Source organism: Pezoporus wallicus, unplaced genomic scaffold, assembly GCF_028554395.1.
Source record: "Pezoporus wallicus isolate ANWC-B61680 ecotype Strahan unplaced genomic scaffold, APGP_CSIRO_Pwel_v1 contig_8341, whole genome shotgun sequence".
NCBI lineage: Eukaryota > Metazoa > Chordata > Aves > Psittaciformes > Psittacidae > Pezoporus > Pezoporus wallicus.
In genome coordinates this window covers 327,896-352,203 of record NW_026638083.1, presented here as the reverse complement: position 1 = coordinate 352,203, position 24,308 = coordinate 327,896, and the positions used below count along the sequence as shown (strand labels likewise).

The 24,308-nt window shown below is 59.0% G+C and overlaps 1 protein-coding gene across 3 annotated transcripts; it reads right to left on the bottom strand.

Annotated features, from left to right (window-relative positions):
• Positions 1-723: 723 nt before the first annotated feature.
• NR5A1 (nuclear receptor subfamily 5 group A member 1) lies at positions 724-22,199 on the bottom strand. 3 transcript variants are annotated; one of them, XM_057408976.1, is made up of 7 exons: positions 21,903-22,199; positions 19,557-19,672; positions 19,053-19,194; positions 14,914-15,554; positions 7,784-7,903; positions 7,128-7,275; positions 724-2,923 (listed from the first exon to the last, which is right to left on the bottom strand). In XM_057408976.1, the coding sequence occupies exons 1-7, from the start codon at positions 22,120-22,122 to the stop codon at positions 2,676-2,678; spliced, it is 1,635 nt and encodes a 544-aa protein (XP_057264959.1). In that variant the 5' UTR covers positions 22,123-22,199; the 3' UTR covers positions 724-2,675. The 3 variants fall into 3 exon arrangements, with proteins under 3 accessions (XP_057264959.1, XP_057264960.1, XP_057264961.1); XM_057408977.1 differs by having other exon boundaries at positions 19,557-19,675; positions 21,907-22,045; XM_057408978.1 differs by having other exon boundaries at positions 21,907-22,044.
• Between the last annotated feature and the right edge of the window lie 2,109 nt (positions 22,200-24,308).

Genomic DNA, 24,308 nt, shown 5'->3' with positions numbered 1-24,308 from the left:
GCTGAACACAGTGGAGGGCAGGGGATCAGGGCACTGCATGCTCCCACATGCTGTCTCCTGTGTTGCACTGCATTCCCTGGTCTCAGCATGGCGTGTGCTGGCTCACGTGTGTTCATGTGCTGTTGGGAACCGTAACCCTCCAGCAGCCCTGTGCTGCTCAGGGGAGTGAGAGTGCAGACCATCACTGTGGTTATCAGAGCCAGCCAAGCAGAACCTCCAGCCTCTGGGGTGGGGGAGAGCCAGGGCGAGGGGCACTTCCCCATACTTGCAATTTTACACGCAGGTCATAAAAGCTATTGCTGTGCTTAGCTGTGGGTTTGCTCCCTGCCACAGTGCATGGCACACTGGGGGCTCTCAGCCACACTGACCACCAAGGGCTATATGGCAAGTTCGAAGCCTAAACTAATTGCCCATACATGTTGTTGTTCATGAGCTCACTTGCAAAACACACTCAGAGTCGCTATGGCAATTCCAGCAGCACTTTGAACCAGATCTTGAGTCACCAATGCCTTGAATCACATCACAGCAGCAGTAGGGTTCTGGTCTCTCTAAAGGCAGGCAGCACCCCAGGAGAGACCCATGGGCACCCACTGCGTGCTGGAGACAAGCACTGCTCTGCTGCAGGGATGCCAGGCAGGACATCCTGCCTGTCCCTGGGGGAGCCAGGAGGGGAGGGTGGCACTGACAAGGAGGGTTAGAAAAACAGGCAAAAAAACCCAAATCTGCCTTTTTAAATGAACTGCAAAATTTATTATAGTGGTTTGCTCCTGACAAGGAAGTTGTTAACCTCCTGCCTGGACAGGAAGGGTGGGGAGTGGGGAAGGGGAGGGATGAGAGGGAGGAAAGGATGTGAGAGACAGAGAGAGAGGGAGAGACACTTAAGGACACTTCATTTTCTGAAAATAAAACATCTTTTACCTCCCGAACCATTTTCTCCAGTTCTTTTTAAGTTCACAAAAAGAAGAAGGTGAAACCGAACCACAGACTTCAGGAGGAAAATGCACAAACATGTTGAAAAGCAGAGACAAACATGCTCTTCTGCATCTAACAAGCTTCCACAAACCGCACAGCTCCTGGCACAGCGTCTGCAGCTCCTCAAGGCACCGGCTCTGCGCAGAGCCACTGCGGATGACGGCCCTCTTGAAACGAGGAGCAGATACCCACTGTGGAAGGCAAACCTGAACCAACCCCAGCCACGCAGGGAGAACCCGGCTGAGGGGACCGTGATGGTCTGCCTGGAGTGGGGTGGGAGGGGAGGAGAGCACGGCTGAGGCCAGGAGCAAGCAGCAGCGAGATCTGGCACGTCCCAGCTCAGGGGGCTGCAGCCAGTCATGTCTGTGAGCCCCTGTCCCACGATGGGAGAGGAACCAATAGCTCTTTGCCTGTGGCTTTGGTACAGCTTTTGCTGTCACCTGGGGACACGGGGAGTCTTGGGGCTCAACCCTGCCTAGCACAAAGCACAGGACAATTGTTACGACTCCTTACCCACACACTGGGGCAGGTAAATGCAGGAGGGGCTGCACATGCTGGTGTAGGGCAGCTCTGGTCTGTTTGCAGCCTGGATGTGCTGCTGGACGCTGCACCTCCCTCCTGCCCGGCTGCTCAGACAGCATCTGTGGACAGGAAGGGGACAGGGTCTGTCTTGGGACACCGTCCCAAGGCTACTTCATCCTCATGCTTTGGGAACCAGCTCAGTTCACAGTGCTGCTGTTGCCTGGACACTGTGACCTGCAAAGCGTTCCTGCTCTGTGGTCACTGTGCTGGCACCAAGGGCACAGCAGCAGGGCCATGGGCCCAAAGACTACTGAGGACGGTCCCCTGCTCCCAGTACCGAATCTCTTAGAGCCTCTGCAGCAAAGCTGTGACATCCCAGAGATGTGCTGACCATGGACACATGTGGGCTCTGCTGCTGCCATGGGCTGCAAAGCCACGGCTGCTGCATCCGGCACCAGCAAGCATTGAGAAAACAAATCTCAGCCGAGGACTCAGCACTGCCTGTCCCTGCCTGCCTTTGCTCAGCCAGGACAGTGGCTGGATGCAGAGCAGGCATCAGCACTGTGGGGAGTGAGGACCAGGGACCTCAGCATGTGCACCTTGGGGTTCTGGTATGGCTGCGTGGGGCTATCTCCAGCCCCAGCCTCGGCATTCTGCTTTGCTCCTGCAGAAATCCTCTGCCTCTATGGCAGTGCCTGGGGACACCCCAACCACTGCAAAACCACAACCTGGGGGGAAGTTCACCTCACCTCTCCCCTGCCCTGTGCACGAGGGGCCCTGAGACATGGGGCAGGGTTAAGGGAGGGATGGCAGCAGTGGAGGAACAGCAGGAGAGGAGCATAAAAAGGAGAAAAGCCAGAACAGGCTTTACCCTTCCATTGCACTACAGAGATGGGTTGGGTAGGCAACAGGTCAGGCAACGCGTGTGCAGAGGAGCCAGGCAGCAGCGCTGCCAATGGCACAGTTCGGCAGCTGAGCCCGCGGCCCCAGAGCCATCAACTGTCCTTGCTGTGTATTAAAATAAACCATCTGGGACTTTTCCAATAGCACGGGTTAAACAGCATCACTGAGAAGGCGGGGTGGAGAGGCTGCACCTGCCTGTCAGCCCCGGGCATGAGTCCTGCCCTGGCCATGCCGCTGGCAGCACCGGGGCTCTGCCAGGTCTGTGCTGGCAACTGCACTCAAGTCCTCTTGGCGTGCAGCATCTCGATGAGGAGGTTGTTGCAGGGCACCTCCCCGCCGAGGTGCTTGTGGTACAGGTACTCCTCTGCCTGCATGCTCAGCGCCCGGACCTCAGAGAGCCGCAGCAGCAGCTGGCGGAACTTGTCTGTGGCGTGGGGATAGTGGCACAGGGTGTACTCCAGCAGCGCCGCGTTGGCCTTCTCCTGAGCATCCTTAGCCAGCATGTGGTTCTCCAGGTACTTCACATCTGCAAGGGAGGAGAATGATAGTGAAGAGGTGCCAAATCCATGTCTGCCCCAGCCAGTGTGCTGGGTGTACCAGGAAGGACCTACACTCCTGTGTCAATACCCCTCGTGCACAAAAACACAGTGCAAGAGAGGTCCCATGCCCCGTCTCTGCCTGTCCATAGGCTCGCCATCCATTCCCTTCTTCCTGCATTTCCCCTGACGCTGAAGATGGATGCCCAATGCCCCTGGCAGCAGGAAGGCCGGTGTCCCCCTCCCTGACCGCCCAGGAGGCTGCAAAGCCAAAACATGTTACCAGCTGTACCACGCACAGGGAGCTGTAGCCATCAGCCCCCTTTAGGTCCTGAAGGTCAATGAAGTGGCTGAATTCCCCAATAAACTTGGGCTTTCTGATGTGGCAACCACGCTCACTAGCCTGGAAACCCTAATCCTCTGCCAGGGTCACAGCAGATCCCCCCTGATCTCGCTGCCATCTCTGCTGCTGCAGGGTGGGAAGCGGTGCATCAGGCAGCAGCACCAAGGCACAGGCAGGGTCTGGCAGCCAAGAGGCCACCACAGCCCAATGGCAGCAGATTGTCCCTGGGGACCACTGGTCTGTAACTGCTCTCCAATTGGCAGCCACAGCAGAGGGTGACTGCAGGGACAACCCAGGCTGGTGGGTTGGGGCTCCTCTGAGCTTTTGGGGCAACCTGAGCTGGGGTCTGCTCTCCATGGATGCTGCCTCAGTGCTGCGGTGGCCATGAAGGAAGCCCTGATTTTTAATCTGCACAACATGATAAACCAGCCCGGCACACAAATTTCAGTGGCTGTAGGGAAACAGTGCTGTGCATTGGCCCATCAGCCAGCTACAGCCACACAGAGCAATGACACCTTGTGCCCACCCACAGGAGAGCTCGCTGCAAACGCCACCACCGAGCTCATCTGGGGCAAACAGATGTAATAGATTTACTATACGGAGCTGCCCAGCAGCACTGTGCTTGGTAATGGGGCTGCCAACTCTGCTGCCCAAGCCCAGCAGCCACTGATGCAAAACTCAGGTCTATATCGGCAGGCTGGGAACAGGGAAATCTGGACATGGTTCTGGCCAAGGGGATAGGGAGCTTGCAGTTTATTTCTGGTTTTCATCCCCCAAAAGCAGGGAACTGAGCATGGCTGTACCCAGAGGGCTGAGCAGCTTTTGGGAGGGCAACCTGCAGTGTTGGTGATGGAGATGCCTGAGCAGGAGGGAGCAGATGTGACCCCCGTACACATGGGTGGAGGTGTCTGTGGCTTCCCCACATTGACTGAGAACCCCTTTGGGTTGGCCACGGCACCTAACACTGTTCCAGCCCTGTGAAGCCAGGAGCCTCTGGCTGATGCTCAGGCAGAGGCCAGGGAGCAGAGGTGCAGCTGGGGGGCTCTGGGGGTACACAGCCTCTGGCCATGCCCATAGCCGGGCTGCCCTGCGGGCTGGGTGCTGCACGGCACGGGCACAAAGCGCTGCAGGTCAAGCCAAGATGCACTTTATCAGATCACCCTTCCCTTTCAGTCCTGTGGCACATTTGCTCCTATTGTCTCCCTTCTACCCGGGCTGTTGTTATGAAATCTCTTTATCTGCATAAGGTTATTGTGCATGACATTAAAAAAAAAAAAAAAAAAGAAGTTATATTGATAAATGTCGAATCTATCCCCTGAGTTGGCTCAACAATAGCTAGTTCTACTGGATGAACTCACCTGGTTCTCTGAAAGACCCTATTCACTGTTTAATTGAATATTTGAATAATCTTTTCATTCCTGCAAGGAATAAAGAATGTTGTCCAAATAACATTGACTCACTTCATTTAGAGACACTGCAGCAGTTGCAAAGACTGTCCTGTGACAAAGCCTCCCATCACACATACAGATATGCCTGGGATTATTTCTATGCCCTCAAGTGTTCTTCCTATTCACAGCTCCTTTTGTTTGGGAGAAGCTGCTGATAAATTGCAAACGCTTAAGGGAATGTGGGCTATAAAAGCCTCTCTTCCTCCCCTCCCCAAGAGTAGCTGCTTCATGAATGTAAGTCATGAAATCGAATGATAGGTCAATCCATTAAGGCTCTATTAAGCCCTTCTGTAGAACAAAGCTAACCTGTGCCATCCTCATAAATATTGCTATTTTGAGAAGCCCTAATTTTAATTAAATCTCTTTACCTGCTCAGGAGAGAAATCTATTTAGAACTCAAATGGCAGCTCTTGTGAGTGGGGCTTGGCTTTGACTGTGCTGTGGCAGAGTGGTAAATGTGGAAATTCTCTTGTTAAAGGCAATTACATCCTGCACATAATACACAATCCCATCCTCTACAGCTGAGCCTGCGAAGGGCAAATTACTCCAAGTGAGCTCTGCAATATGGAGAGAAAAAGTTGCATTTGGGGCAAAATGATGTATGGGAAAATACAGCTCTTTGATTCCAGCCCCCCCCCCCCCCCCCCCCCCCCCCCCCCCCCCCCCCCCCCCCCCCCCCCCCCCCCCCCCCCCCCAAAGCCACTGCTCCAGGGAAGCGATCGGCACGGCAACCCGTGTTTGGGAGGATGCTGCTTCTGCTTGCTGTGCTGTGCCATGCTGCGCTGTGTTTGCGAGCAGCAAAGGGACTGGCCCTTGCAGTGCTGAGCCCCACTGGCTCCTTTATTTCCCAGCCTAGGAACTGTTTGTGCCCCACTTTATCACTGTTTGAACAGCAAATTATCGCATCTAATGTCTCTGGATTTCAAAACAGCCCTAGAGGAAGAGAAAGCTGCGGGAGGAGATGCTGCAGGTGCAGGACGGAGGCAGCACAGCTCCATGTCCGCAGCAAAACCGAGTCAAACTAAAGGATCATCCAGACCTGACAGGGCCCCAGCGACGGGGGAGTGGATTCCCATTCCCACTGCTCCCTAACCCAGTAACGCAGTGGCAGTGCTGCTCCTGGAGCAGGCTGGCTCCTCAGCGATGCTGACATACAGAAATGCAAACTCTCCCAGCAGTGTCCATCCAGCACAGAGTGCAGCTTGTGGCCTGCTGCACTTGGCAATGAAATACACAGGCACTGGCAAAAGTCGCCCCCCCCCCCCCAAAGATGGGACCCCACAGATGCAGAAGTGCAAGCACAGACTGAGACACTGGGAGAGGGTGGGGAATGGGTTGAGATGAGGATGGCAACAGGATTACCCCAAGCTGGGTTTATGGACCCAGCTCAGCACTAACATCCAGCTGCTGCAGGGACCCAAGTACAGGTTTCCCTAGGGAAATGCCTGCCCTGTCCAGGTGCATTCAATTAGCAGCAAGTACAGGAAGTGAAGTAGCTGCAGTGGCAGAAGTGTGAGGCAGTGGCAGAAGTGTGAGGCAGGAGCACGGCAGCCAGATGAGCTCCTCGGAGGCCACACCACCATCCTTGTGCGGGGAGGTCAGACCTCTCACCAGGATGGGGCTGAGGGGAACGTGTCAACACCGGTAACGAAGGCAGCCAGCAGCCTGGGGTCCCCATGCGCTCAGCACCACCCACAGCCACACAGCCTCACCGAGGGCTGAGATTGCTCTGGTGGGATGCTGATGGGCATTCCTGCCTTGAGGTGATGTCTGCAGGGCAAGGAGCTGCATCCCTGACTATGGTGCATGGGGAAGTGCAGGGTGGGAGCGGGGCAGAGCCGCGGTGCATCCCCAGGGATGTTGGGGGAGCAGCAGTTCCTGTGTGTTTTGTCTAGGTGAGGCGGCACCTTGTGAACCTCAGCCCGACCGCAGGCTCCGGGATGAGCCTAATCAGGAGCGCAGGCAGCCCCTGCCCAGCGCGGCGGCACGGGCCCGGTGACGCAAATCCAGGGAGATAGGGCTGCTGCCTCTGTCAACACGCCTGTTTTGCTGCAGCCCTATCAGCCCCTTGTTTCCCTGCCCGCTGCGACAGGCGAGTGACCAAAACAGGCTCTGCTCAGCCAACGGGGCAGCAACATCCCCCATGGATGGAGGCAGAGCAGCAACAGGGATGTTCTGGACACCGCGGTGAGGTGAGGGAGCTGGCAGGTCCCAGCCCTTGCTCCTGCCTCCTCATTAAAAGCCCCTTCATCACCCATCCCTGCAGCCACTGGCATGGCCAGACCCTGGGCTGTGTGTGCTCCCCCTGGCTTTACTCCCACCCCTCAAAACCCCCTCAGCAGCACTGCCATGGCCTCTGAGTGCAGCCACCCCTCGCCCCAGTGCCCCTGAAGCAGCACTCACCAAGGCTGAAGAGGATGAGGAACTTGAGGCAGACGTACTCCTGCCGGTCCACTTGGAGCGAGTGCAAGTGCAGGATGAGGTCCTGTGTCCGCAGCATCAGCGTGCTCAGGACAGAGCCGGCCTGGGTTGTGATGGTCGACACATCCACCTGTGGGGACAGGGATGGTCAGCCGTGGTCACCAGCCCCCCCCCCAAACACACTGCGGGGGACCCCATGCAGAGTCGGAGTTGGGCACCATCCCATGAGAGGCATGAGGCTGATGGGCACAACAGGAACCCCATTTCTCCAGCGCTGCTTTGGTGCTGGCATCGCAGGCACCCACAACTCCAAAAGCTGCCCCAGGGAAGGAAGGTGCCCCTTCCCACATCCTGCCTCTGCAAGTGTGGGTGTCACTGTTAATCTGTCCACAAGAAACAGTTTTCTACAGAACCAGGAGCTGGATGGCAGGATGGGACAGAATGGTATGGAATGGGATGGGATATGATGGGACGGGATATGATGCGATATGATGGGATGGGGTCTGCCCCATGCCAGGTTGGCCAGACTCGGCCAGAAGTAAGACAAAAGTCACCCTGCACCCCTATCCAGCCCCACCACTCATCCCCTGCCATCCCTGCCGCAACAGCCGCTGCGGTCTCTGCGAGCCGCCGCTCACCTCCTGCCCGGTGACCAGCAGCAGGCTGTGCTCCTTGCCATGCTGCAGCTGCCGGAAGACGTGGTCGAAGACGAGCAACTCGCTCCAGCAGTTCTGCAGCAGCTTCATCTGGTCACCAACCTGAAACACATCCAGAGCACCACTGACACCATCGCACCAGGCCACGGCAATGGCAGCAGCAGGGGCTGTGTCTGTATAAGCCTGTTCCTAGTGGCCAGGCTGCCCCTACACCACCCCCCTGGCTCCCCAGCTCTGCATTCAAGGGTCAGCTCCCTCTGACCAGCTCTGCAGCAGCAGTGGCTCAAACTCACACCATCAGCTGCTATGGGATGTTGCCACGTTAGCACTGGACCTGGGCAGGACTTGCACCCATCTGAGTCTCACCATGAGCACAGCAGAAAGGGGTTTTTCAGCAGACTGGCATCAGTGTGAAAAAACCAACTTATTTTCAAGTGCCCTAGAGCAGCAAGTTCAGTCAGAGAGTTACATGAAGCAGAGTGGACGAGGCCTTTTGTCACCAGGATGAGGAATGCCTTGGCATGGATGCGGCATCGACATGATGTCTTGGAGAGGTGAAATCTCCTTCTAAGGCCCCCAGGTGACCTGACCTACAGAGACTTGTCAAGCCCCAGGTTTGCTTTGTGCATTCATTTGCTTGCCAGCTCATGACAGACAGTGCAGGGGGCATCACATTTGTACATCAAAATCACAGTCTGACTGTGAACAAGCTCCTAGCAAAGAGATGCTGCATCTGATTAATGAAACATTACTTCATCTCGCTGCCGGTATCCCCTGCATCACCTCCAGCCCCCCCTCCATGGTGGGTGGGTGAAGAGGACAGCAAGGCTGATGCCCACAATGTCTATAGTGAGGATCACAACCACCAGCACCCTGCAGCCAGGTTACACCTTTAGGCTCACACCCCAGGCATGCCTCACACTGTGCTCACACAGCACCCAGTAGATGTCCATTGGGAGCTGCACCCTGGACTGGAGGAGAGGAGATGGGCTCTGAAGCAGCTCTGTGTTTTGGTGGCACTTGCTGGCTGTTATCAGCACTTGTATTCCCTTATCAGGCACAGCCTCCCTGAACCACACACAAACCTTTAACAGAATGAGTGCTGGCCACATCCCTGGGCTGCTGCACAAAGTCCCTGTGTCTCTGGGAAGCCCCTCTGGATACTTTAAGATGAAGGAGGCCAGCACCCATCCTCACCTCCCTGCCCAGGATGGAAAGTTTGGGACAAGGGGGCACAGAGTGGCCTCAGTGCAGCACCACAGGGGCGCCGCCAGCCATAGAGCATCGCTGTGCCCTACAGCTGCCAGGTCAACCCCTGCGCATATGACTGCCTGTGATCATGTTCACATCTGCATGGGTGCTGGTGTGTACGTGCAGGCAGAGGACCCCAACTCCTTTGCAAAGAGCTGAACCCCACCTCAGCTTGGAACCCCCCGTCTTCTACAAGGCTGGTGCAGGGGTTGTCAGTAACACTTCCCTGCAGAGCAAATTCAGCGCCAGCAGAAGAGCTCTGCAGTGCCATTGTGCTCGCTGCCTTTAATAGAAGGAAGACAGATGCAGTATCACAGGGCTGGATAATACCCTCGTTTTGCTGAAGAGGCTGCAATAAACCAGTGCTGAGAGATTGCAAAAGGAATAGAAGTCAGATGAGAAAGAGCTTTATGGTCTCGGAGCCCAGCACTCACCGTGAGCCACCGGGATTTGTGTCTCAAGTGTGGTGGGTGGTCAGAGGCAGACACAAGCAGCACGGGGAGGGAGATGCGGTACAGAAGGCAGTGACGGCAGGCAGGGCTGCAGCACCCGCTCCTGCCCGATGGCAAGAAACCTGCCTGCAGCGAGGTGCAGTGGGTGCAATGGGGCTGCCAAGGTTGGGCTTGCTGCCACATCACCCAAAGCAATGAAGGAGCCACGGTGCATGGCCCAGCAGCACAGGCCGTGAGGTTTCTGTTCAGTCACTGAACAAAGAACTGGGGAAAAGCTCATTCTGCATCAAAACAAAATGGAGATTTTCTGCATTCGGGATGCCCTCTGCCCCAAAGTGAGTGGATGGCTGCAACCTCAGCCAGCCCTCACAGGGACCTGGGCCCCCAGCATGGCAGCGTGCTGCCAGCACAGCCACACGCTCCTGTCGGGTGCCGAGCTCCTCTGCTCCAGCTGAGTCGCAGTGTTGTTTTGGAAGCTCCTTCCTGTGCCTCATTCCTGAGTGGGACGAGCTCCAGAAGGGACAGACTGAAAGTTTTGCCTTGAAAACGGCTTTAAAAAAAAATCAGCTTTTCCAGAAGGAACATTTCAACCATTTTGAAATCTTTCCTTCCTTTAAAAACTACTGAGCAGCTTCTCCCAAACTCTGCAGGTGGTTTCAGTTCCTGCAGCAGAGCACCCCCCTGCACCCCAACAGCAGCATGCTCTGCCCTGCATGGCTCCTACATGGCTGTTCTCTCCCCTGTGCCCTTTCCTGGCAACATCGCAGTGCCCTAGAGACATGTGGCCATGGTACTGGGGGGACATGGCTGGGACCCAGCCTTGACTGCACCCCAGCACCAAGCGGGGTGTCCCCATGCTCTGGGTTGGGGCAGCAGGGGGTATCCTGCCCCGGCTCCCCACTGGAGATCACCTCCCCTGCACCCAGCACCAGCCTGGCCCCCCCAGGAGCAAAGGCTGCTAATGGAAGGCCACTCAGAGTCAATCAATCCTCCCAGAGAGGGGGCACGCATGCACTTTCGCCTTTAAAAGTTAAGCAAAGGATCTTCCTCTTTTAATGTCAAGGCTTTTCCATGGAGAGCTTTATCAAAGACCTGGTGCAATCTGTCTTTAAGAGGTGGTTTTAATTATTACTATTTTTTAAAGCAGGCATTTAACCCATTCACAAAACATGGCAGCAAAACCCTCACCAGGCAGGGAGAGCACTGCCCTGCCACCCGGCCACTAGAAGCACCTTGCTGTGACCAACAGAAAAATGCATTTCCCTGTGCCAAAGGCCTGGGACCATGGTCCGGATGGAAGCAGGGTGTGCAGAAGCATGGGTGGCAGGATGTGCAGAGCACTGCCCGGGTGCAGGGCTGCAGGACCCATATGTGGATGTAGTTTTAAACCTGCTGCAACAGGCACAAGGAGAGGAAGCCCCTGGGAGTGTTGGGGCTCCCTAGAATGTGGCCAGGCCACCCCAGATCCTCAGCATCCCAAAGCTGGTCAAGGGCAGATGGTGGCACCGAAGTGGGGGATGCTCTGGACCACCCATGCAGGGAGTGGGACTGCGCCATCCCCACAGGCACACGGCACATGCCAGCATGCTGAGCTGCAGCCCAGGCAATTGTTGGGTGCAAGCAGGATCCACCACCTTGGCTACCAAGAAGTGAAAAATTGGTTTACTACCGACTAGCCACCTGCACTGAAACCCCACACAAGTCCAAGGTGTTAATGGTCAATGAAGGTCTTCATCCCACTGCCCAGATACCAACGTGATGGGCACCTTAAAGCAAAAGAACATCGAGACCATGTTTAGAGAAAGATCTCATCTCCCTGCTGGCAGAGCACACTGCTGTGGCACAGGCTACTGCTTTTTGCTGGGGAACTGGCTGCAACAGTGCATGGGCATTGGGACTCTATGTGCATCCAGGAGCAAGGGCAGGGCTGTGCCAGCCGGATCACTATCAGGCAGGGAAAGCTGTCACATTTCCCCCAGTGCACAGGATGCTAAACATTGCGGCAGCATCCATGACCAGAAGGAGATTTTAAATCTGCCAAAAACGCTCTGGCTGTTGGCCAGGAGATGGGGTCAAGATGACCCACGCATGCTAAAGGCAGAGAAGCAACTGACTACAGATAGGTTTTGTCGTGGCTCTGAGATCTCTAATGAGAATCAAGGGAGAGCAGCCCAGCCCCAGGAACCCCTTGGTCTGCAGGAACAGTGATGTCCTCAGTGTGTGTTGCTCCCCCTCACACACTGGTGCTTGCCCATGGATGGGAGGGGGGTTTGCCCCAGCCCCATGGCCACAAGGGGCTGAGGAGGGCATCAGCATTAACCCACCTCCCCACAGCCACACTATGCCCCTCCACCAGCAGCAGGGACCAGCCCAGCCCAGCCTTCGGGCTGAAACCATGGCAATTTGTTTAACATTCCTGGCTGCTCATCCCAGTCTAAAGGTCACTGCACCCCTTGCGCACGACATTTATATATATGTGCGGCACTAACACCTATATAAACCAAATCAAATAAACCAAACCGAAAGCGGGCACAAAGTGAGCGTGCAAGCGTGTGGATGCACATCCCTCCCTGTGCCTCTCTCCATACATACATACATAAAAAAATTACATCTGAAAGGACAAAGTTGCCCGAGACTCACGACCCAACAAAATATATTTCACCCCCGGCCCATATTTTTCTTCCTGAAGAGATGCTGCAAATCTTCCCCCAGCCCTGACACATCTCATCTAGACTCAGTTAAAGTTCGTATTTATGGGCGTCAGCGCTGACCTCTTCCACCTCCGCCCGCGTGGCCTCGCGCCGCGGCTGCCTGGCCGGCCCTCGATAAACAAGCGGGCCCCCAAATCCCCCTCTGCCGCTCGGCATTATTAGTCTTGCCTCCGAAGGCCAGTGCAGTCCGTAATTCTCTGCCTGGTGACACGAGATGAGCGCCGCGACATCAGTCTCCGCGGCGGATTGGCATGGGGACCCTCGTTTGTCAGTGGCAGACTGACAGAATTACTGGCCCTTAAATGAAACGATATATCTGGGAAGTTAAATCTGTTTTCAATCTGACTGCCCCGCGCCTGCGGGCGGACGTGGCGTGTGAGCCGATGTCAAGAGGCCATTAGCACAGCTCCCCCCCGCTCCTTCCCCAGGCGCAGCGGTGGAGCCGAGGGGGTGTCTCTCTAACACCCCCCATCGCGCCCACCCTGCTGGGAGGAGATGGCGAAGCACCCGCTCTGCCACTGCCCCTCGATGGGCTGCGAGTGTGGGAATGGGAATGGGAAACAGAACTGCCAGCTCCAGAGGGGACCGGCTCCTGCTCTCACTGGCAGGGAGCAATGGCTCGTCCCAACCAGCCGTGAACCAGTGCATCCCTGTGTTCCCGAGGGTTTGCTCCCTCCTCTCCAGGCTCCCTGTGAGGCCCATGGGAGAAGCCAGCAGTCTGCAGAACAGTCCCGCAGCAGGAGCATGTGGGTTCTGGGAACGTTCAGGCAGGCAGGGGACACTGTGCATGGGGTCGTCTTCCTGAACCCCCTCATCAACCCCCTGAATCCCCTCCCTGCTTGGCATCAGCCCGGCATGATGCCCCGGAGCAATGTCCCAGCACAATGCTGTTCCAGCCTGGATCCCTGCACTGGCCTCAAACAAGAGCCCTTTCCAGATGAGGATGGAGACCATCGCTTTCACACAGATGTTCCCAGGGGATAGACAGGCATCCCTTGCTCCCAGGAGCCCTGAGCACCCAGCAGGGACTGCCTGAATGGCGGCCATCGATCTCTGGGATCGCGATTTTACTCCGTGCTAGCAGGCTTTAGGGTAAAGCCATAAACTCTGCACTAGCAGGAGTTCATTTAACGCCCCAGCAGCTGTTTGCTTTTATGTGCTGGGCAGCAACAGCCGTGGAGTTCCAGGAGCTGCAGAGCTACTCCTGCATCCCAACCACTTCACTGCATGTGCCCAAGGGAAATCTACTGCCGTGTGCCAGGAAGGATGCACTGTGACGGGTTGGTGGAGAGCTGCCTGGGCACCATCCCCAGGGGGGACACAGCAGAGGGGCCCGGGCACCACCATAGCACTGTGCTGGCTGGGCTTGGACCTGCCTCGTTATGCTGTGTGCTGTGGAGCCAGCACAGGGGAGGAAGCCAAGGCCAGCGACAGCCACGCTTTCTCCCACTCCCTCCGGACAGTGCCTGCGGTCCCTGGCCCTGCGAGATGCTGGGAATCTGCCCCATGCTCACTGCATGATAAAGGCAAAAGGGACAAGAGCCCAGGATGGCAGTGATGGATGGGGACGTGTAATCCTTGGGTACCACACCCTGTGTCCCGGCCATATTGGGGACATGCCCCACTCCCGGTAGGATGCCAGTGGTCCTGCCCAGGGGAGGCCTCTGGCAGTGCCATTCACCTCCCAGAGCCTCATGGCAAGAGGAGCGCCCACTGATGTAGATTCACACGGAAACAGCCTATTTTGGTGGCACAATCAAGCTGACAATGGAGTTACAAGGCTACGCAGCAATGCAACCGGGAGCTGCATTTACACTGTTTACAATATCTCCTGCAAAACAACAACCACCCTGTTCCCAAAATCCAGGCTGGACACTGATATGATTGAAATGAGCCCGGCCCCCCCCCACAATGCCATTTCCTGACACTGTTCTGGCAGCCGGCGGCTATTTTGAGGTATGAGGCTCTGCCACGCTCAGACCCATGGCACTGCAGGAGGAAGGTGATTTTGGCCAGAGCCAGGCAGCACAGCCTCATGCTGGAAGCACAGGAAGGAACCCAGCTCTCCCAGGATGTGGCTCTCTGGGTTTTGGCCCCATGGCAACATCTTCTCTCCCATTTTTGCCTCAGTTTAGGATCGTAGCCCAGGACATGAATGGAAAACGATTTGCTAGAGGGGATGGCCTGGCAGGATGGGGTCAGCTCCACATCCCCAGTGGGCACACTCACAGGCTGCCGGCAGCAGAAGCAGCTCCAGAGGAGGTTTGGTGGTGCCCCCTGCCCCACCAGCCCTGCCCCGGCTGCCGGGCGCTAATAGGCACCCACCTGACAGCATCGATTTTCCTCCTAAAGGCGGAGGAGGGAATTGTCTCAACTACAATTCCTCAACGTTACATTTTTCAATTATATCTTGAGCTTGACACCGCAGTCACTCTGCGGCGATTGCTTCCACACCTGCCCCCGCCGTGATGGATCTCAAATCATTAGCCCCGTGGTGACAGCAGGAATTGCTCCGGCATTGCAGCCGGGCTCCGGTGCCTCCAGCCCTGCCGTGCAGGGAACCAGGAACAGGATGGGGACACACCAGGAGGTCTGCAGCCCACCACAGCATCCCATCCTCACAGCATTTCATCCCCAAACCTACCCACCTCCCATGTCCCACCCAGTGCAGCATCCCTACCCCTGCCCGGGCTCCTACCTCCAGCTCCTTGAAGAAGATGCAGCTCCGTGCCCACTCCACGATGGAGAAGAGGGTCTGATCGGCCATCTTGCACATGAGGCCGAAGGTGCTGAGCTTCTCGTGCCGGCCTTTGCCTTGCTCTTGCTGCAGGCAGGACAGTATCCGTGCCTTGACCTGGGCCTCATCAGGCTCCAGCTGCAGCAGCTTCATGATGATGTCGGGAATGTCAGGAGGGGAGCTGCTGGGGTAGGTCTCTGGGTACATGTAGGTGGGCATGGACTCGTGCATGTTTGTGTAGTGGTCCGGGTACTCGGACTTGATGGCGCGGTTGGGGAAGGAGGGATAGTGGTAGTTGGCGAGTGGAGGGTGGCTGGGCATAGTCATTCCCAGGGAAGGTGTCCCATAGGGGCTGCGCTCGTAGTCAATGGGTGTCAGGGCGGCTGGGTTGGGCGGCAAGGTCTTGGACATGGCGTGGATGCTGTGGATGGTGGAGGTCAGGCTGTAGTCGTTCTGCACCGGGGACATGATCTGAGGCACAGTCTCCAGCTTGAAACCATTGGCACGGATCAGAGCTTTCTTCTGCTGCTTTAAGGCACGGTCCCGCTTGTACATGGGTCCAAACTTGTTCCTCCCTCCACGCATCCGATCTGCACGCACAGCTGGGGGAGAGAGAGGGCACAGGCTGCAGTGAACCTGCTCAGAAGGGGACCAGTGCTTCCGTGCGGCATGGAGGAAATGATGGGGGGGATTTGGTGACTAAAAAGGGCTGGAGGGGGACCAGGGAGACATTCCCAGGAAACCAACCGCAGGCTGTGCTGCTCCCAGCCCAGCCGTGCACACCACGGATGTGACATGGCAGCTTCAGGCCCTGGCTCTTGTTGGTGTCACCCTCAGAGCCTCTGGGAATTGAAGGAAAGGAAAAGACATTTGGCTTTACCTACAAAATGGGTTGGGGGGTAAAGCAGTTTGCATCCCTTGTGGGTTAAGGGGGCAGCCTGAGGAGGCTCAACACCCACTTTCATCTTCATGGCCCCTAATTCTGGACCATCCCTGGGATTTCCTTGTTTCTGCAGAGCCTGGGACCCCACAGCCCCCTCAGGGCCCTGCATCCAGGATACAGCCAAAGAGCTCTGCCGTGATGCTGGCGGACTCACTGACAGCTCCATTGCATCTCCCGGTTGGAGCAGAGCAGATGTTCCCTCTGAACCCCAAAGAAGCCCAAGAATGTGTCAGCGTGGGAGGGAGCAGGTGCTTCTCTGCAGCCCGAGCTCGTCCCTCCGCACCACTCCCGAGGCAGCCCACCCTTGGAAGAGCCTCAGCTCGCTGGGAGCTGGATGGGCGTGCAGAGGGATGGAGGAGAGAGTGCCAGGGCTTAGCATCAAAGGGAAAAACCCCTGTGCTACTTCACATCCCCGGTGACAGCAGGCAGGGTTTGCTTTTGCGGCTCGTCTGTTACCTCTGCCTCTCCTTCCCCTACATATCCTGCGGCCGCTGGAAGCACAGCCAGCCCCCCGCCCCGGAGAGCCAGGCCACATCCCAAACTCTTCCCCGGCAGGCTGGAAAGGCGGGAGCATGGTCGGGAGCAGCAGCATTTCCAGGGCGAGCAGGAATGTGCTCCCAGGGGAGCCGCCCCGAGCTTCCTCCCTCATTCTTTATTCATGAAAACAGCATCTCTCTGCGAGAGGGCAGCCAGAGCCATCCTCTGAGCCGAGGGGTGCTGTGAGCCCCTGGGTCCTGAAAGCCTGCCCTGGGGTGACAGAGAGCCGCCCCGGGGCAGTTCCTAACTTGAGGGGTGCAGGGAGGTGGCTGCAGTCAGCATGTGTGTGCACCCCAGCCAGGATGCCCCGGGGCAGAGCCCGTCACACAGCCTGAGCTGGCACAGGTCTGGCATTCCCAGACACACACACAGCAATGCCAGAGCAGACCCAAATCTCCACTGAACATAATGAGTTACCACCACCACTCGAGGCAAGGCCCAGCAGTGCCAGGGATCCCATCGCAACCCAGATCCCTGTGACCCTGGGAAGGGTGCTCAGGCAGGGACCCCACTGGTGATGCCTGTGAGGGCGCTTGTAGTTCAGTGTCTCAAATCCCCCACAGGCGACCACCAGCACACCTCCTTCCTTCTCCCAGCAAGAGCACAAAGGGAGAAGAGGCCTCGTAATTCCCTTCTGCTCCACTTTTCCAGCCGTTGTGCCTCACTTGGGATCGGGAACCACTTGCTATTTGCCGTGTCCCAGCTGGCTGTGGGAAGCAGTCGATGTGCCTAACTCTGGGGCAAGGGGTCCTGAGAGAAGCCACCCAGGAAGCGCCTGCACCCCCCGCATAGCCCTAATAAAACCATCCATAGGCAGCCCCGGGGCCACACACCCGGGGTGCAGGCAGCCAGCACAGGCACGGCAGCAGGAGTGGGCCCCCAGCCACGCTGCATCACCCCTTCCTGCTCCATCTGCCTGCCCAGCCCTCATCCCCATGCAGAGCCCCGGCTGAGCTGAGCTGCTGGTCGAGCTCTGCCTCTCCTCTCCCATCCCCTCTGCCTCCATCCATCTCCCCCTGCCTGGGGAAGGGGCTTTGGGAGTGCCCAGGGCTGCAGTCAGGCTTGGGTCAGGGTGTGCTGCTTTCCCCAGCCAGGCTTCCCTGCAGCGTCCCTTCAGGCACTTTGAAGGGTCCTGTGTCATCACTCTGTCCCAAAAATTAATCCTCTCAGGCTTGCTTTTGTCCTGTGGAGCTGGGCGCTCACCTTCAAAACATCACCTCGGATTCCCTGCCCCAAAACACTAGGAACTAAGGAAAGGTGGGCTTTGGTTTTTACCTCAAAAGGACCAGTCCCACCCTCTGATGTGTGATCCGCCCGACTAAGAAGCAAACAGCAAGAAAATACAAAAAAGGCTGTTTGGGAGAAGCAGCTTCCTATAATACCCCGGCCACTGCCCTCCAGGACACGGGATCAAAGGAGCTCCATGGTGAGCAAGACAAAAACTGCTGAAAAGGGGCAAACTGTCACTGCCCCTGCCCGCTCCAGGGCCCTGAGCCCCTGCCCAGTGCCCAAGCTCTCCTGCAGCACTGGTCAGAGCTGCCAGAGCATGCACGGATTGATCTAGGGCACCAGTAACTCCAGCCCTGGGTGGAGGGAAACTGGGATCTGTGGAAACGGGGCTGGAAGCCGGCCCACGCCGGGAGTTTTCAGGGGCTGATTTTGCAGCTCGATGTTGTTGTGTCTTACTCCTGCGCCTCTGCTCGCAGGCTCTGCTCCCGCTCCTGGAAGCGAGCGGCTGCCGTGCGAGAACACACACTACTTTGTGATTAACCCGCACCCTGCCCTGAGCTCCCGGGAGGGCAAAGCCCTGTGCACAGAGCCCGACCAAGAGAGGGGCCTCGCCCCGGCCGGTGCATCCGACCGCTTCCAGCCGCTATAAAATGAAAACGATTTCAGGGGCTAAGAGGCGGGGGTGCAGCTGACTCTGGGACTGGGGGCTCCTTTCTGTGTCTCTTGCAATCGATTGCCAGCGATCTGTCCCCCCAAGAGTCTTTTGTAGCCCATGCTAAGCGTTGCAGAAAGCACAACACACGACTCGGGGATATTTGGGCCTGACTCTGATGTCTCAATCGGGATCGACTTTCTGACATGAGCGAGGTGGTGGCCGTGGGGGCTGTGACTGCGCTCCCCGAGAGCCAAGGGGAGAAATCTGTTACACTAAATGTCACCTAGAAGAGAAATGTGATTCGTGGAGGGTCCGCAGTAGTTTTATTGCGAGCCCCATTATTTTTAACGTTTTCTTTAAGTCTCGGCTTCTGAAATTAACACTAATTCCTACGCTTAAGGAACACAATAATTCCTACGCTATTTCCCAACCGTTCTGCCAGCAAAGAAAATCCTGGAAAGTTGCAGCCGCAGCAGCCAAAACCCCCCGGGAAAAAAAAACAAAACAAAACAAAACAAGGAAAAGCAGGAGGCGACGCGAAAAAACGAATTTTTCCTTAACTTGGGAGGGGAAAACGGAATTGAAGCGGCCGCAGGAATCACCGGCCCGGGGACGCGGCGGGGCGGGCGGCGGCGGCCGGGAGCAGCGCGACCGCCACCGGGGAACCGCGCAGCGCCCGCCGGCCCCGCACCCCCCGTTCCCGGTGTGCCCCGGTGAGCCCCGGTGTGCCCCTACCTTCCAGGCGCATCCCCACGGTGAGGCACTTCTGGAAGCGGCAGTAGGGGCAGCGCTTGCGCTGGGTCTTGTCGATCTTGCAGCTCTGGTTCTCGGTGCAGGTGTAGTGCTTGTTGTTCTGCACCGTCCTCTTGAAGAAACCCTGCGGCGGCGGGCGGAGGCGATGCGGCGGGCACCGGTACCGGCACCCCGGCATCGACACCCCTGCAATCCGTCCCCGACCCCCGCTTCCGACGGAGGCTCCCGCCGCTCTCCGCCGCGGTCGGGGCTCCCGTCGCGGCCGCGCTCCCATCCCGCTGCCAAGCGCGAATCCGCCGCTAACGAAAACCGGCGCGGAGCGGCCCGCGGCCGGCCCCGCTGCCCCGGCCCCTGCAGAGCCCCCTCCCCGCTCCCTGCACGGCCTCAGCCCGCTGTCCCCCGAGCAGCGGTCCCCGCAGGGAGCCGGTCCCCGCACGCCCCGGCTCCCGCACGCCCCAGTCCCCGCACGCCCCAGCTGGTTCCTACCTTGCAGCTCTCGCAGGTGAGCAGCCCGTAGTGGTAGCCGGAGACCTTGTCCCCGCAGACCGGACAGAGCTCGTCCAGGTCCTCATCATAGGAATATTCCATCCCCTCCAGCGGCCCTGCTGCGGGACAAGCCAGCGGGTCAGCGAGACGGGACGGGGACGGGGAGCGCGGCCCCCAGCCCCTGCGCTGGGTGCGGAGCGGGAGCGCAGCGCGGCGGAGACCGAGCGGCAGGTGCCGAAGCCGGAGCCCTTTATAGCGCCTGGAAGAGCATCTCCATGTTGGTGCGGGCGAGCGGCCACCCCCCGGGGGCTGGGGAACCTCCTCTGGGGAGTGCGGGCGGCTCACGGCGCCGGGGACGGGCTGGGGGCGGAGGGACCTGCCAGCCCGGGCACACGGGGACTTGGGGCCGCTCTGCCCCGCTGCCGACAGCAGGGTCCGCACCACGGGCCCCGCACCACGGGCCGGCAGCTCCCGTTAGCAGCCGGGGGCAGGGAGGGAGCCGGGGCTCGCTGGCTCAGGGAGGGAGCAGCCCCCGCTGCTCCGCCAGGCCCCAGCAGCACCGGGACCGGTTGGCTGACACCGGGCACCTCTCTGCCCGGAGGGGTATGAGACCTTCCTTGGTCCGCCGGGGGAGCTGCCCCACGCCATCCGTGGGGAGTAACGAGCACCCCACCTTCCCAGGCATCTGGTCCGGGAGCAGCAGGACCAGTGCGGGAGCCGGGAGTCCAGGGCTGGAGCACAATTAAACGTGGCTGAGCAAGAGGAGCACCCCGCAGCCGGCCCCGCTCAATGCACAGCCCCCAGACCCCCGGGTCCTGCCAGAGCCACCCCTGCTACCCCGCACCAAGAGGCCCTTCTGGCTCCCAGAGCCTGGGGAAGCTGCGTGAGGAGCACTGGGGCATGCAGCAGCTTCGGACACGTCCGCTGGGACCACTGATGGTTCAGACCTAGCGCCGGCCACCCTGCGAGGAGCAGCCACTGCCAACAGTGTCCTCCTCTGCCCGCCAGACAGCGGTTGTTCACCGCCAGGGTTTAATTCATTGCTGCACATTCAGGGATTCTTAATGAAACGTTCCATGACGGCAGCAGCCCGGCACAGGAGCACCCATGCTCCCGGCACGTCCTATTTGTTGGGATGATCCCAGGCCAGCACTTGGCCACAGGGAACTTGAGGCTCTGGGTTGGGCACTGGAGCGGAACCCATCCCATCAGGGCCAACCCGCTCGGTAAGGAGACCCTTTGTGGCTGGTGCAGAGTCACAGCCTTGTCCCAGCATGGCAGGACCCAGATGCCCGCACAGCCATGGGGAGGGAGCTCCTCTTCGAGGTGTTTTGGTGCTCGAGGAGCTACAGGGAGGGCAGTGATGAAGGAGACCTTAGGCTGTGGGTGCTGGAAGCTACCACATGGCTGGGGCTGTGCTGCCAGCAGAACCCCATGCCAGGGCTGCTGGCCCCACATGGCTCATCCCACATATCTCGATCCCACACATTTCGTCCTGTCCAGGTCATCCCGCACAGCTTGTCCTGCGCGATCCATCACACAGAGCTCATCCCGCACGGCTCATCCCACACCGGGTGCGGCGGGTAGGAAGCGGCGCTGGCAGGGCGAGCGGCAAACAGGAAACGGGCTCGGCGGAGCATCGCTCCAGAGCCACCAGTGATGGAGCCCGGGCTAAGAATAGCAGCGGAGCAGCCCCCGGTGCGGGGCAGGAGCGCTCCCACAGCCGGCAGAGCCCCTCAGCCACAGCCCCCATGAGCTCCCGTGGGAGCCGCCGGGCAGCCATGGAGCCGGAGCTGCCATCCAGGAAGAGGAACCCAGAGGGGCCGCAGGTTGGGAGAAGAGCCGAGCAAACGCCCTGAGGAACAAAAGCAACTCGGAGCCAAGGGCTGCCGCGCCGGCTGGTGCGGGATGGGGAAGGGACATGTGCTCATCCAGCTCTGGACACCGAGGGGTCCCAACCGCTTCCCACACATCCTCCAGGGTCTTGGGGCTCCCTGTGCTCCTACAAGTAATGCAGTGGGGTGACCGGGGACCCACAGTCACCAGGGGCTGAGCCTCCAGAGCCCCTCTGCAGCCAGGTCTGTCATTTCTGTGCAGCAGCATGGCCGAGGGGCCAAGGCTATGGCAAGGCCTCGCTCTGCTGCCCGCAGTGTGCAGACCCTCTGTCCCCACACCCTCTAATGGTGATGGGGCAGGAAGCAGAGGCCCACGCACGGCTCCTGCTTCCTCACCAAGCCCTGCTGCGTCCCTAGGTCTGGCCTTGGCCACCACCATGCCGGGGAATGGCGGCAGCGGCTGGCAGACGGGCAGGACGGAGGGACCAAGGTTCTCCCCACAGACACGTACTCACCACGCTCTGCCTGTGCACGCTGCAGTGTGGGGCTGGCACCGCAGGAGAACCCCCGCACCGCCCGTCAGGAGCTGTGACCCGAGGAGGCGCTGGGCACCGCTCCCCCGTCCGCAGCGGGATGGGCGATTTATGGGACCTGCGTCCGCCGGGAAGGTGTCGGGGCTCTGGCTGCGCACACGCCGCCCCGGCCAGGACGTCGGCCAATCTCCTCCCCATAGGGGCCAGGCTCAGCCGGGATGGACCCACTTCGGTGCCTTATTGGCTTCTGTGGCCACGTGACCATGCTGAAAACCATCATAATTAAGCTACAAAATGCTGCCCATAAACTAGCATTAGAAAGTGACAGCGGAGATAAGTGGGACCCCTGCGGCAGATAACGCGCCACAGGAGAGAGACCCTGTGGGAAGGCAGGGGGCACCGGTGGGTGGGAGTGCACCAGCACCCACAGCCCTGCTGATTTACAACCCAGGGTGGGAGGGACGGGGCCACGGGCACAGGGCAGGAGGAGTGTGAGCCCATTGCACCCATCCAGTGCCGTCTCCTCTTCAGTGCAGGGGAGGGTGGGAAGAGGCTCCTCCAAGCGTGAGGCCCCATGTCTCAGGTCCCTGCGAGCTCACAGCGCCCATGGTCAGCAGCTCTGCATGTGCGAGAGCAGCACTCAAGGAGCAGCCAACCCCTGGCAGTGGATCTGTGTTTGCTCTCTGTTTCCCCATGGGTGCTGTGCTGGCCATAGGGCTTGGTTTTCCGATCGCCCTGTGAGAACACAAGGGCAGCAAGGCTGGGCGCTGCGGTGAGAGGCTGCACGTTGAGGCCTCCCATTCCATCCGAGTAGGGATTTGCTCCCACCACCGGCCCCGCACTCCGGCCATCCATCACCATGGCGTCTCCTTGTGTGTTTGCATACAGGGTCCTGCTCCTTGCCTTGTCCTGCAGCGATGACAGCCCTGGGGATGGGCTGGCAACCATGACCCTGAGCCCTGTGACAGCACAGTGACGGCTGTACCACAGCTCTGCCTTAAGTGGGCAGCTGCTGGTGCCAGGGTGGCAGGGCAGTGCCTGCAATCCCAGGCTCAGGAGCTGGGAAAAAGCTCATTCCTTTTGGCATCAGTGCAACCCTGACACAGCACGACGGTGACGGGCCCTGCAGTGCACTCACGCTGAGTGGGGGGAGCAGGGAGACACCCCCCCCATAGCTGTGGCTGCAGGCAGAGGAGCGGGAGCAGGGAGCTGCAGAGCCCTCCTTGTTTTTTCCTCGCTCTGCAGCTGAAGAGAGAAATAAAAGTAATGAAAACAGAGCTCTGGAAGAAGCGCCAGGCCTGGAGCAGCTTCCGCCCCGATCCCCAGCAATTATCAGCCCCATGCCAGATGTTCCGACGCGATGCCAATGGCAGAGAAAATAAATCTGTGGCAGGTTCAAGGTCCCTGCACGCAGCGGCTCGCGGCTCAGCACCGTGCGAGGAGAGGACGGAGCTGCGGGGCGCTTCCTCCCGCCGGGCATTGTTCCCCCGGGAAGCCCCGGCCTCACGCCGGACACTTGCTATTTTTGCAGCAAGGTGTTCGCGGGGGTCAGCACGGCCCCCCCCGGCCTTGGGCACCTTCCTCTGCGCGGGCTTTTGCCAAGGCCGTGGCGCAGCTCCTGCGGTGGGCGCGTGGCCCCGGGTCAGGGCCGGCGCAGAGGCCGCGGTGCAGCCCCTCAGGTCTGCGCTGGTGGCACTGGGAAGGTGGATTCAGGAAGGCTGCTCCGGGGCTGGACAGAGCTGGCTCCCGGCAGAGCGGGTGCGTGGGGCTGCGGTGCCGGTGATGCCCGGGCCCATCTGCAATGTGGAGCCAGGGCCCTTTGCAGCGGCAGCACTGACCCCTTCCCCATGCTCCTGCTCTCCATCCCCATCCCGCGCTGCGGTTGTGCTGGGACGTGGGACGAGCTATGCCCGAGGAGGCCTTGGGTACCCCTGGCAGCACGCACTGCCAGGGCACACGGGGCTGTGCTGTAGGCTGTGTGCAACCCCAGGGGTGCCCAGACAGGGAGAAGGTGCAGACTGGGGTGACATGCTAACGGCCACAGCACCCAGGAGGGAGGGATGGGGTGGCCCTGCTGCACAGGGCCCTGAGGATGTGCTGGGGAGGGGATGGCTGCTGTTCAGTACCAGGGATGGACCCTGAAGTTGCCTTGACACAGTCATGACTAAGGGACCAGCGCAGCCTCTGCTTCGTGCCCCCGATGGGCCCAGGCACCAGCCCGTCTGGTCTGGTGGAGGGTGTCCCTGCCTGTGGCAGGGGGTTAGAACTGCGTGATCTTAAGGTCCCTTCCAACCCAAACCGCTCTCTGATTCTATGACTCTATGACTGCCCTACCCTATCTCCTCGTGTCTGGGCCATGGGGCCGGCGTGGCTGTGCCGCAGCC

Bases quoted from the DNA above. Each gene is read 5' to 3' on its own strand.
- NR5A1 (XM_057408976.1), bottom strand. From the start codon at position 22,122: ATGGGGAGGAGATTGGCCGACGTCCTGGCCGGGGCGGCGTGTGCGCAG. The intron at 19,195-19,556 runs GTAGGAACCAGC...CCGCCGCCGCAG, and splicing joins TCACCTGCGAGAGCTGCAAG to GGTTTCTTCAAGAGGACGGT. The intron at 7,904-14,913 runs GTAGGAGCCCGG...GATGTGTTTCAG, and splicing joins TCTTCTTCAAGGAGCTGGAG to GTTGGTGACCAGATGAAGCT.